This window comes from Gossypium hirsutum, chromosome D10 (genome assembly GCF_007990345.1).
Source record: "Gossypium hirsutum isolate 1008001.06 chromosome D10, Gossypium_hirsutum_v2.1, whole genome shotgun sequence".
Classification (NCBI taxonomy): domain Eukaryota; kingdom Viridiplantae; phylum Streptophyta; class Magnoliopsida; order Malvales; family Malvaceae; genus Gossypium; species Gossypium hirsutum.
Window position 1 is genome coordinate 23,084,133 of NC_053446.1, and position 11,913 is coordinate 23,096,045.

The window sequence follows — 11,913 nt, forward strand, 5'->3', positions numbered from 1 at the left end:
GCTCTATTTTTATATATTTTAAATGAATGGTCCAATTTCATTTTGGTCTCTATAATATGCTCAAATTTTTAATTTAACATTTATATTGCATTCAGATTAAAATATTAACATACGTATGTCCAAATACACAACCTTTTACTTCTTTTTCAAGAATATATAATAATGATCAAATTTTAGTTTTGATTCCTATAATATACTCAAATTTGAAATTTAATCTTTATCCTTTAATTTTTAAGGTAACTTGTTATCTCAACTTTTATAATGTCATTGTTAATCTAAATACTTCATTTTGATTAAAATACTAATGTACATGTGTCTACATGTAGCTTCTTTTTTCTTTTTTACTTTTTATAGATTATATAATAATGGTCAATTTTCAATTTTAATCCCTATACTAATCTTAAATTTGAAAATTAATCTCTATATTTTAGTTTTTGGACATAACTTGCTACTTCAATTTTTTTAATATCATTCGTTAGTCTAAATACCCTATTCAAATTAAAACGTGGAGGTAAATTTTTAAGAATTGTCAATGCAGTTAAAGTTCTTTGTTAAATTTAAGATATTAGATTGTCTTTTTTTTTTACAAACTATCAAATGAATATTTTTAAAAATTTCAACATGTCACACCAGCAAATGTAACAAAAAGAAATTTAATGGTATTAACAATTGGAGCTAAATTTTTAAAGTCAAAAAGCAAGGAGACCAAGTTCATAAAAAAAATTGAGATTAAATTTAAAATGTAGAACATATTTTGATTAAAAAAATTAATTGAAGCAACGTAGTGCGTGGTGGAAACAATACTAATATATGATTATTGGTGAGAAATCACACGACTATAAGATACCAATCGAAACACAACACATAAAAAGAAATAAAGGAAAAAGAAAACCCGAAGGTCAGTACAATTATGTGAAGTAGAGGCTTATAATAAGCATGATTTTCCCTCACATTTGAGATCAAATATGGAGAACCAGGAACTAACAATTTGCAGGATGAGGAAGCTTGCACAAGCTAGGCAATTTCATGGCAAGGTTTGGGTCAATACCAAGGGAAGGCAAGAGCTTGGAGTTCTTATATGAGCAAAGGCAACGCATGTCAGCGTGGGAGAGGGCGGAGCAGCAAGTTGACGTGGGCGGCGGAGGGTTGGGGGGGGTCACTGCTGGTTTGCATGCCATCAAACCTGAAGCTGGCATGTTGCAAATGCTTTGAGCATCAGTTGTAGCGATCGCCATAACCATTACCATTGCCAATATAAGTGCCTGCAGACCCTTCATTTTCTCCATTATTTTTTTTATGATGTGGCAAGCTACCCAGAGATTGTTATTTATAGAGGAATGAATGGAGAAAAGTTTGGTGGAGAGTAGTCCGTGAACCCTGAATTTGCTTTGGGTCCTGTCGGGTGTTGAGATTATTGTTCAACCAAACTGTAGTCTCACGGGATGTGAACTTGTGGCAAATCAAAGAAGCTTTTCTTTTGGATGTCCTAATCCAATCCCATTATCAACGTATCTCATCACTATGACACCACATACATTTTCAATCATCTTTTGCAATATTCAATTGCAATGGTTATTTATTCTTTCTACAATTATGACCATATATAATGGATACGTTGTTAAATTTTAATCAAATAATTATTTAAGTAAATATCTAGTTATATTGATGTAAAATACGCTTTATAATTTATACTATTAATATTTTAGCATCCTATTTTATGGTACATTAATATAGATAATACATGTCAAATTTAAAGTAAATTAATATTTAAAATTTTATAATTATCGGTTAAATATTTATTAATATATACCATACTTAAATAAATCCAATCAAAAATGCTGTAAGATTTGCTAAAATATTACGTAAAAAAGTTTATTATAATTTCACATGTAAGTGATAATGATAATGTGTCCTTTTTTATAGATAAGGAATAAATGGTATTTTTATTTGATGTTATCAAAGATTGAAAATATTAATTATTAGTGGTCTATTAACAGACTACACGTCATTAGGTTTCAGCTATATAATTATCCTTTTCTTTTTTGTTCCTCTGCATGATAACCAGTTTATTCACTAACAAAGTAAACAACTATGATTAACATAAAAGCAGAAGAAAACAAAGTATATTCATCAATAAAATAGCGTAGAGCAGGTGACCCATCTTTATCCACAATCCGCAGATAAGAGGGAGGATGTTGGATTTTGAGGTTTTCTGGTATAAACCTTTAACCTTAGTCCTGTTGGAGGCCACCGCTTGATTCGAAACATTTCTAACAGCTGCTTACCATTCTGGATTGCCTTGAGAAACTAGCTAGACTTCTATGTCATATTGACACGTTAACAATCAGTTATTTAAATGGAAAACCTTGATTACTTGAGATTGAAGGCAAATCCAGGGGTAAGACTCAAGATTATGAACTTTCATGAACTCCTTAAAGCTTTCTTTTCATTTGGTATAGTAAAAAGTTAAATTTTTGTAGCAATTAAGATGGGACTTACCAATTATTTCAAAGATAATGTATTTGTTGTAAAGTACAAAAGTAGAACTATATTTGCAACGAGCAATGATAAGAAAGGGGATTAGCTTATATATTCTACATGACTGAATAGCCTGGGCCACCTCCTCCTTCTGGCACTGTCCACTCTATGTTTTGCTTTGGGTCTTTAATATCACATGCCTGTACATCATTCAAACCGACCATCTTAACTTTAGCGCAATAACCACAATACCAATTTAGCATCAACCAAGAAAAGAGAGCAAAGCTCCGTCTGTAATGTGAAACCCATAATCTTTAAAACATGTCAACTCTAACTCATCCATGAGTGTCAGATACCAATATATATCCGACCAATGTTGTTGCGACACTTCATTTTTGTTGAAATACCATGTTCACCACTTGTGTCTGAGACATGGATATGGATATCTGACATCAAAAGATTCTCCAAATACATGAAAAAACTTAAAAGAAATATCTAACTATACCCATACCTTACACTACACTACACCCAGGTCCAAGGAGCATAGTATCTGACAAGGGGATGTTCAAATTTTTTTCTATATTTTCCTATATATTTGGAGGATTCTGGGAAGGTTATATCCCTATACCTATATTAGACATGAGTGTATCAGACATTAGTATTTCAAGAAAAATGAAGAGTCAAAGCAATAGGTCAAAATTGGCTTTAGAGGGTCTGGAAATGAGAGACTTTAGAAAGTCTCGTACCTTAGGGGAAAGTTGGTCATTTAGGCTTTCATCACTTTCAATTTTCCACTGAACTTGACAATATAATTGATGCTAGGATTTTATTCAAGTGAAACAATAATATTGAGTTTCAACTAATTGTTCCTGGTATTACCTTACAGTGCAAGCAATTTTGAGCATTGATCTGCAACTTCAGTTGATTCTTTTCATCGGGAACATACCTTCAATTCGAACAAAGATGAAAACAATCCAGGGACAATATATTACATGGAGATAAGTTGAAAGAAAAAGCATGATAAGAAATTTACTCGTATACACGGGCAGGACAATATCGTGACTCAGGTCCAGCATACTCTGGCAAGTTTACAGTTTCAGGAATATCTGGGTCCCTCAAGCGAAGATGAGCTGGCTGATCATGGTTATGATTTGTATTGCTCCTAAAATGCAAATAGAAATAAGTATATCAAACATGAGTCGGAACAGACTGAAAACGAGAATATAGCATCACATCATAATGCATGCCATCTGCTTTAACTGGCATATGCTGCCAAAGGTAATTCAGATATAAAAACCAAAAATAGAAGTTATGAATTATGGAAAAAAAAATTATCTAGATATTCAATAAAAAAAATCATCTAATTAAGCTCTGGAAATAAAATCTAAATTAAGGCAATAAGTTCCATTCTTCACACCTGTGCAAAGAAGTTGGCACATCAAAGGACAAAACTCCATCTGGCTTTGGGTACTGAATTGAGGAATGTAACTTTGCAACCTGCAAAAGGAAACAAGTTAACTGATTCCTGAAGTTGTGAAACAAAATCACATGATGCAAGAGGCATAGGATTAACTTCTTCACCATCAGCAAATGTAGCATGGTTTTTGTCATCGTAATTGAAAGAAAGAGTTCTATTTATGCATCATAAACGGGAAAAAAATGTGAATTTGAGATATGATTAGGCTCATTTACAGCATCTCCAGGATAACTTGATATAGTACTGAATGTTTTTTATCAAGAAAAAAAACTGGGACTTCTGCTTATAATTATACAATGAATTTTGATAGGGTTAACAACATCAATTCCAGGATAAAAAAAGAAAGCCAAATATTTAATTTTCCATTTGGGTGTAACTTCAGTTATTAATCTCTTGAAAAAGATTTCCCTTACATTTGTTGCTTCATGGTCAGGTTTCCCATGCTTAAATGTGAATGGAGATTTTCCTTTCAACACATAGCTGCAAGAAGACAATACAGTGCAAGACTAACATTAGAGAAATTCAAAATTGTGCAAAAGTTGCCCACAATAATCTTCACATAGCTATGCCCAGCAAAAAGTGAAATCTTACTGTTCCAACGCACTTAAGGCTATGCCTGGAAATAGACCATACTCGAATGCCTACAAGAAATGAAACTATGCTCAAAACATAAGATCAAACAATGCTGTCTTGTAAAATTAAATTCACCATCTGCAACCTTACCAGTTAGATGAATAAATGTAGGTGAAAATGAACTGATCCAGATACAAAAATATGTGGTTCCTTAAAAGCAAGCAAATTAAAGTAAACTGGTTTCTTAAATGTGCTCACCAACTTAACACCCAAAGGCAGCCACAAAAATAAATGAAAGTGTACTAAAGAGTAGGACATGAGGGAAACCATGGAAAATGCGGTTATGAAAATAAATATTGAGAAATGCTTTACTTACAGGTCGGTAATTCCGAGCTCTGTGAAGTTCTTCCCACACCCATGAACTTCTCAAAGCATCCCAGTATGCTTCCATATTGGAACCTCCATGAAGTACACCAAAAGTAGCTTCTGCCGCTAGCATTCCTGTTAGAAACATGCCCTTTTTCTTTAATACAAAATAAAATAGGTATCTTAAACATATGAAAATGTGGCAGCATGGGATTAACATTACAAACTAATGTTAGTCTATTCTAAAAATGCAGGCATTATGTTCATTTCAAAAGCAGAACAATTATAATGATGCAGAAATTTATAAGAAACTTTATTTATGTGCACTGATGCATTTGAAATTCTTCTAGGAAATAATATACAGTTAGTATTTTTATCAGTTTATTTCTTATTTTATAATATAGAAAAAAAAATACAAGGGAAGGAACTTCTACTTTACAGAAGGCTATGGTCATAATATAGGCCACATGAACATTACATGTGGAATTGAAAATTTCACAAGACATTATTCCTTTGAAATATATTGGTTTAAATAGTCTAAATAGTTCAGAATCTTGTATATGGACACTTACAAGAATTAGAATGCATTAATCCAAAAAAAGACAGTCAACAATAGGTTTATATCCTTTTAATTAGATTAGTTACCTGATTTCATGGCAGTATGAGATCCTTTTATTTTTGGAACGTTTAAAAAGCCAGCGGAACATCCAATAATTGCTCCTCCCGGGAAAACTGGATATGGAACAGACTGAAATTTAACTAGCATCATATTCACATATGCATAACATGTAATAACAAAAACAGAAAAGTGTAAATAAAAGTATGAACATATTGGTAATCAGCTTGCCCAGATCCTTCATTATCAACAAACCAGTAAAAGTTCATATAATGGTCACAGCTGTTGCCGAATGAATTATCTTTGGATACATTAAATCTACTCAAGAAACCTTTTTCATATTAGCACACCATGCTTGCCATTTACAAATTCAATTTTCTGTTAGCTAATTTTTAAGCAATTCTGACTTGCCTAAATGAGATATGGCAGAGTGCTAAACTCACCTGAAAACCACCTTCATTCAATGTCCGAGCCCCATATTGAAGTACACTTCCACCTTCTAGAAGGGATTTTATGGAGGGATGATGTTTAAGTTTCTACCAAGAGACAAAACCAAAAAGCAATACGAGTGAGATACAAGGTTCTTTCGTTTCATGCATGAGACTCTTAAAATTGAAAAGTCAAGACATCATTTTTCTGGAATATTTACAGCAACCAACAAACTGAAACACCGACTAAAATACAATAGGAGAGTAAGTCAATGGCCAAGAAATCATGCAAATGTGTTATTTTCTTCTTGTTGCCACAATTGGTTCTCCTTGAATAATGCTAAACTGAGAAGCTGGTTTAGCACTATGGGGAAAAGTCATAGCTTTAGCATGCTATGTTGTTTCTAATCTTCCAATATTCTGAGGATGTCAGTTTTGTTTGTGATTTTGATCCGAGTCTCCAAGTTTCCAAAGGCCAAATCTTGCTATTAGTCCTTGTATTTATGCATAAGTTGTGGATTTAGTCCCTGTACTCTAATTTAGTCAACTTTAGTCATTGTACTTTTGGATTTTTGAAATTTTAGTCTTGACCCAAATGACGTTAGTTAAATCAGTTAGGACAAATTCTGCAATTAATCCTCTGTAGTATGTAGAAGTTGTGGATTTTAATCTTTGTTCTCCAATTTGACCATTTTTAGTCCATATGCTTTTCGAATTTTAAGATTTCAGTCCTGACTTAAACGGTAGCAGTCAAAACCATTAACTAAAATGACATGGCTTTCTTTTATGTGGAAATAGTAAGCTGACATAACATTACTTGTGATAATATGTTTACTGCATAAGATTATGGAAATAGCAGAACCTAACTTCAAGAGTTTAACAACTATTGTTCGGTCAAGACTGGAATTTCAAAATTCAAAAAGGACAGGGACTAAAATGACCTAATTAGAGTACAACAACTAAATCCACAATTTATACATAATACAAGGATTGATGGCAGATTTGACAGTTTCCAAATTGTGACAATTCTACAGAAACAACATCTGATTAATTAGTGGAGGCTTAGATTGAGAATCATACATATGTGATGAGGCACCTAATCCAAACATGGCTTGTCCGATTTCTCTAATGCTTAGACCTTTCATTTCAACAGTGATAGGATGAATGGAAGGAAAGAGAAACAATTGAAATGAGACATCCAAATGTTCTTGCCAAGCCATAGCAATATGAAGATGTTATAAACATGGTAGATAATAAGGAAAGAAAAGAAGGTACGTAAATGCATAACCATGTTAAAAAAACTAAAATAGAAAGTGAATGATTAAGTAACAAACGTAACAAGCACAAAATAGTTTTTCTAAATTAATATTCAAGAAAATGGTACAATATTCATAAAATGTTGTAAAGAGTCTAGTTTACCTGGAATTCCTCATAAGGATTCAAGAAAGGGCTATGATAATTCAAAGCAACCACAAGACCAATTGAAATCTGTTTGCTCAACCAACATAAAGAGAAAAAAAAAAGAACAATATCAGCGTGAAGAAAATAACCACAAAAGTGATACTGGTGATGAAAGCAATGAAGAATAAAAGGAAGTGCTCTTTTGAGTCATCATGAAGCTAGTAAGGAATATCACACAAAATTTACCAACATAAATACGGTTTCCCATAGGGTTAGCTAGCTATTAAAATATAGGTTCCTTGAGCCTTTTTTAAAAAAACCCTTCCAGGATCTCAGTATACACACCCACGACATTTGACCTGAATGAGACAGATTTGCTTCCTCTGACCTCAAATTAGGGCATTGATTGAAGTTTAGTTGTGTATATGAATTGGAACACAAATATACCACCAGGTGCAGTTTGGTACAGGGCTTTCCTACCATCAGTTCTGGGATCCTCAAACCACTCCCATAACCATTGTTCATTAGGAAAAGTGCAGTCCTTTGGCTCAAATGTTGTAGTAGTATTAGATGGGTATGGATAAAGGATTTTCTACTAGAAAGCTAACCTATTTTGAAAATAGGGTGCCATGAACCTCTATATATACCTAATTCATGATTTACATACAGGTGGGACTGCCCATCATATCAATCAGAAGGAATTTCAGAGTGCTAAAAGAACTTCCAAACAATGATGTTAGCTCCAAAGAACAAATGTCACCCGTTTAAAATGACACCAATATTTACAGCTTCTAGTATGAAGGCTTGAATCACCAATGCTGTAACAGTCCAGTTTCAGCAATTCATCATACCACAAACTTCGCCAATCTTAATGTGGTAGGTGGAATTCTCCACGGACTTGAGAAGAACAAAGATTCTATTTCAAAATAAGCATAAAACAGAGGGCAGCAACAGAAACTTTATTACCTGTCTATCTTTCATGTGGTAGAGAAAAGACCCTCCATAAGTCTTGGAATCCAAGGGCCAGCCTAATGTATGGAGAACTGCTCCAGGCTTATGCTTTTTCTCATCAATTTCCCAAACCTGATTGAATAACAATATCAACAAACATTATCTCTGATATACAGCATATATTGGAACTGGATAATCTCTCAATTGGAAAAAGCATAAAATACCTAGAACAGCCAACCCAGCAAAATATATGCTTCAGAAATTAACAATATTACCTCCTTTATTCCTAGAGCATAAGTTTGATGTTGAGCTTGTACCTTCTCTCTCAGTTTGTACTCTTTCATTATTTTCTGTTCAAGAAAATTAAAACAATAGCCACCATCAATATTCTTTACCAGTAAAACTGGCTAACTTGGACCCCTAGAACAGCACTTCAGCAACTATTTTTTTTCCTAAAAACCTGTGATAATGATCCTCGACATCCTTCAGCTAGAAGTGTAATCCGACCTGCATGTTAACACCATGGCTTAGTCCACTACATTCAACTTAAATTCTCAGAGCACATAGAGAAAGAGAGAGAGAGAGAAATGCCTTTCAATGCTACACCACGCTGGAAATTCTCTTTTCTAGAACCATCTTTGGCAACTCCCATGTCATTAGTTCCGATGCCGACAACATTATTGTCTTCATCGTATAATATCTGAACAATAGCACACCTTTCCCTTCAAACAGCCATCATACTATCAATTAGCAATAAGACATAAAATATAAGTACCTCACTGGCAGCAAAACCTGGATAAATTTCTACTCCCAGCTCCTCAGCTTTTACCCCCATCCAGCGCACCAGTTGACTTAAGCTACATCACAACGTCCATGACATTAAGGTTTAAGGCAAAATTGATGTCCATAAATTGAAGAAGAAGTGTATAAAAAGAAAGTGCCGCATGATTCATGTTTTAACATATTAAATTTCATTGAAGAAATTGCAGGTGCTCATAGGCTAAAATGAGTGTCAAAGCTTAATTTCACCAGCAATCAAACATCTATTCGGCAAACAGTTGGTTTTCAAAGTTGCTATCTGCTTACTTTGATAATTAAAAGAAAAAGACTTCTTGCAATCTGACAGAAATGCAGAAAGCATTCCATTATCAAATTCATTTTTCAAGGTGTTCCAAGTGTGATACACGAGTATTAGAGAAATACCTAATAACATAGTTTCCTTTGTTATCAAATGGACTAGGAAGTGAAATTGCACGGTCCTTCGTAAGAAACCAAAACTTATCTGAAGAAACAGGGACATTAATTGGTGCCTGCATGCAAAGAGAGCAAATGAGATGTAGTAAAGGAGAAGTGAGAAAAAAGTTATCGATGTTCAAAATATGTGCACGGTCAGTGATATATCCTTTATTTTATAGTTAATATAATAAACAAGCAATTTTACACCTATATATATAATGTGCTTACAAGATACTAGAACATAAAGGATTCTGTCTCCTTTCAAATTAGAGCAGTATAAGTATAAAGGAGATATGACGGATTCATCATTATCGATTTTATGAAGCAATAATTATTTTACATAGAACTCATCCAAAGATTTGCAAACAATATGGCTAGAAGAAACACGAGAAATGGTTAATTTTTTATTTTTATTTTTATTTTTGTTAACATTTTTCTTCCCTTCAACTTGACAAAGACCACATAGAAGACTCAACCCTTCTCCAAATCATCCACATACGCCAAACAGGTGAAAAGGGATTCTATCTGTTGTCAGCTATGGTTGAGGTCACCAGGAGAATATATTACTGACCTGATTCCAGTATACCAATCTTTAACATATTCTAAAATGAAGACATCAAAAGAAAAGGCACCTCTTCATCTTTCCATTGTGGGAGAAGCTCATTCAATGCCCGAGGTTCAAAAACATTCCCAGATAAGATGTGAGCACCTAAAATCACATAGAAATATCATTTGTTTTCTTGCTGAGCAATCATGTAGAAATATTAAACGATGTTTATAAATGCTCAAAGCTAAACTTGCACCATATGGTTCTAAGCTCAAAAGGCAGTCAAATGTACTGTAAAATCCAACAAAAGAAGACAGAAACCTACCTACTTCAGCACCTTTTTCAACAACACAAACTGAGAAATCAGCATTTTTTTCCCGACACAATTGCTTGAACCTTATAGCTGCAGATAAGCCAGCCGGGCCAGCCCCAACAATGACAACATCATAATCTATAGATTCCCTGTCAGTTTCACTGCTATAATTCCTAATTTCCCCAACCAATCCCTTCAACCTCAAAAACCCATTTCCATTTCTTTCGTGTCCCCTCAAATTAACACGATTTGGAAAATACCCAGACGAGATAAACCGATCAAAACCTAACCTGGAGCCTAAAGAAGGTGACTTTTGATTGAAATAATGAGAACATGATTGCCCTTTTGGAGTGGCAGAAGAAACTGAAGAAACGAGGGGGAGGTGAAGCTGCTTCTGATTTTTGAGAGAGGTTGATTTGGACGATATTGAAAGAAATCTGTGCATGATTGAAGCAAAGATCAAAGGTAAAAAGAAAAGATGGTTACCTCTTTGTTCTATGGGATATAAAGAGGGAAAGCAAATTGAAATTTATATATATGTTTAGAATCACAGGCTTCACTGGAACTGACGTGCCAAACTCATCCTAGTTTTGTCCTGTTCTTGAGGTTTGGCTGTCGTTGTAATCAAAATTTTTTAATCGATTTAATTTTAGAAACAAATATATATTTCCTATTCCATTTCCAGAAGAAAGATGATGATAATTCTTTTACATGATCATAAGTTGGGGTAGGATAACATGCCTTTTTCACAGAAAAGAATGTCAAAAAATAATAATTTTATTTCATAAAAAAACTCCTATAAAATTCAAAATTTTCAATAACTAAAATTGGGGAAATTTATCTAAAAAAGCCGTTTTTTTTCAAAATTTACCGAAATGGGCCAATTTTTTTATTATTTACCAGAATGGTCTAATTTCCGGGAAATCGCGTCCACGTCAACAGGTCGCGCTGATGTGGACGCGATGTCCCCTGCGCGTGAACAGTACCCCAACGGTCAAATTTTTGATCGTTGCCACCCCAAACGGTCAAAAAAAACTATAAAACCCCCCACCCCTTTTTTTCACAAATAAATACTATCTCAATTTCCTTCCAAAATTCTCTTAAACTCTCAATTTCCTTCCAAAATCCTCTCAATTTCATTCCAAAAATCTCTCAAATCCATATTAAATTTCAATTTCCCCTCAATTTCATTTTTTTAAACAATTTCAAATTTTTTTATATTTTTTTAAAATAATTTTAAATTTTTTTATATTTTCATCAATGGCCGGATCATTGATTCGTCTTGATAGGAATCACATATCGGTGGAGCAAATGAAAATGGTAAGTATTAAATTTAAATTTTAAATATTATTTAAGATATTTTTATTTATGTATTTTTAGAAAATTATTAATTTATTATTTGTTATAAAAGTCTAAAGATCGGGTATTGGAATGCACTATCCGAAATATGCATGGTCCTCCATCACCGTTAGTAGAGAACTACCTGCGGGAAGCGGGTTTTTGGCACGTGGCGACGGTAGGCCGGGG

The 11,913-nt window shown here is 33.6% G+C and overlaps 2 protein-coding genes across 2 annotated transcripts; both read right to left on the reverse strand.

Moving 5' to 3' along the window:
- Positions 1-789: 789 nt before the first annotated feature.
- Positions 790-1,316, reverse strand: LOC121222181 (putative lipid-transfer protein DIR1). The gene has a single exon (XM_041102214.1). It carries the CDS (start codon positions 1,284-1,286, stop codon positions 981-983), a length of 306 nt encoding a protein of 101 aa, XP_040958148.1. The 5' UTR covers positions 1,287-1,316; the 3' UTR covers positions 790-980.
- Positions 790-11,096, reverse strand: LOC107914647 (electron transfer flavoprotein-ubiquinone oxidoreductase, mitochondrial). Its single transcript, XM_016843618.2, has 18 exons — positions 10,399-11,096; positions 10,159-10,235; positions 9,494-9,600; positions 9,066-9,147; positions 8,882-8,990; positions 8,751-8,797; positions 8,566-8,640; positions 8,306-8,422; positions 7,358-7,426; positions 5,954-6,046; positions 5,540-5,642; positions 4,905-5,029; positions 4,547-4,596; positions 4,369-4,435; positions 3,896-3,975; positions 3,512-3,640; positions 3,358-3,424; positions 790-2,678 (listed from the first exon to the last, which is right to left on the reverse strand). The coding sequence occupies exons 1-18, from the start codon at positions 10,829-10,831 to the stop codon at positions 2,595-2,597; spliced, it is 1,914 nt and encodes a 637-aa protein (XP_016699107.1). The 5' UTR covers positions 10,832-11,096; the 3' UTR covers positions 790-2,594.
- Between the last annotated feature and the right edge of the window lie 817 nt (positions 11,097-11,913).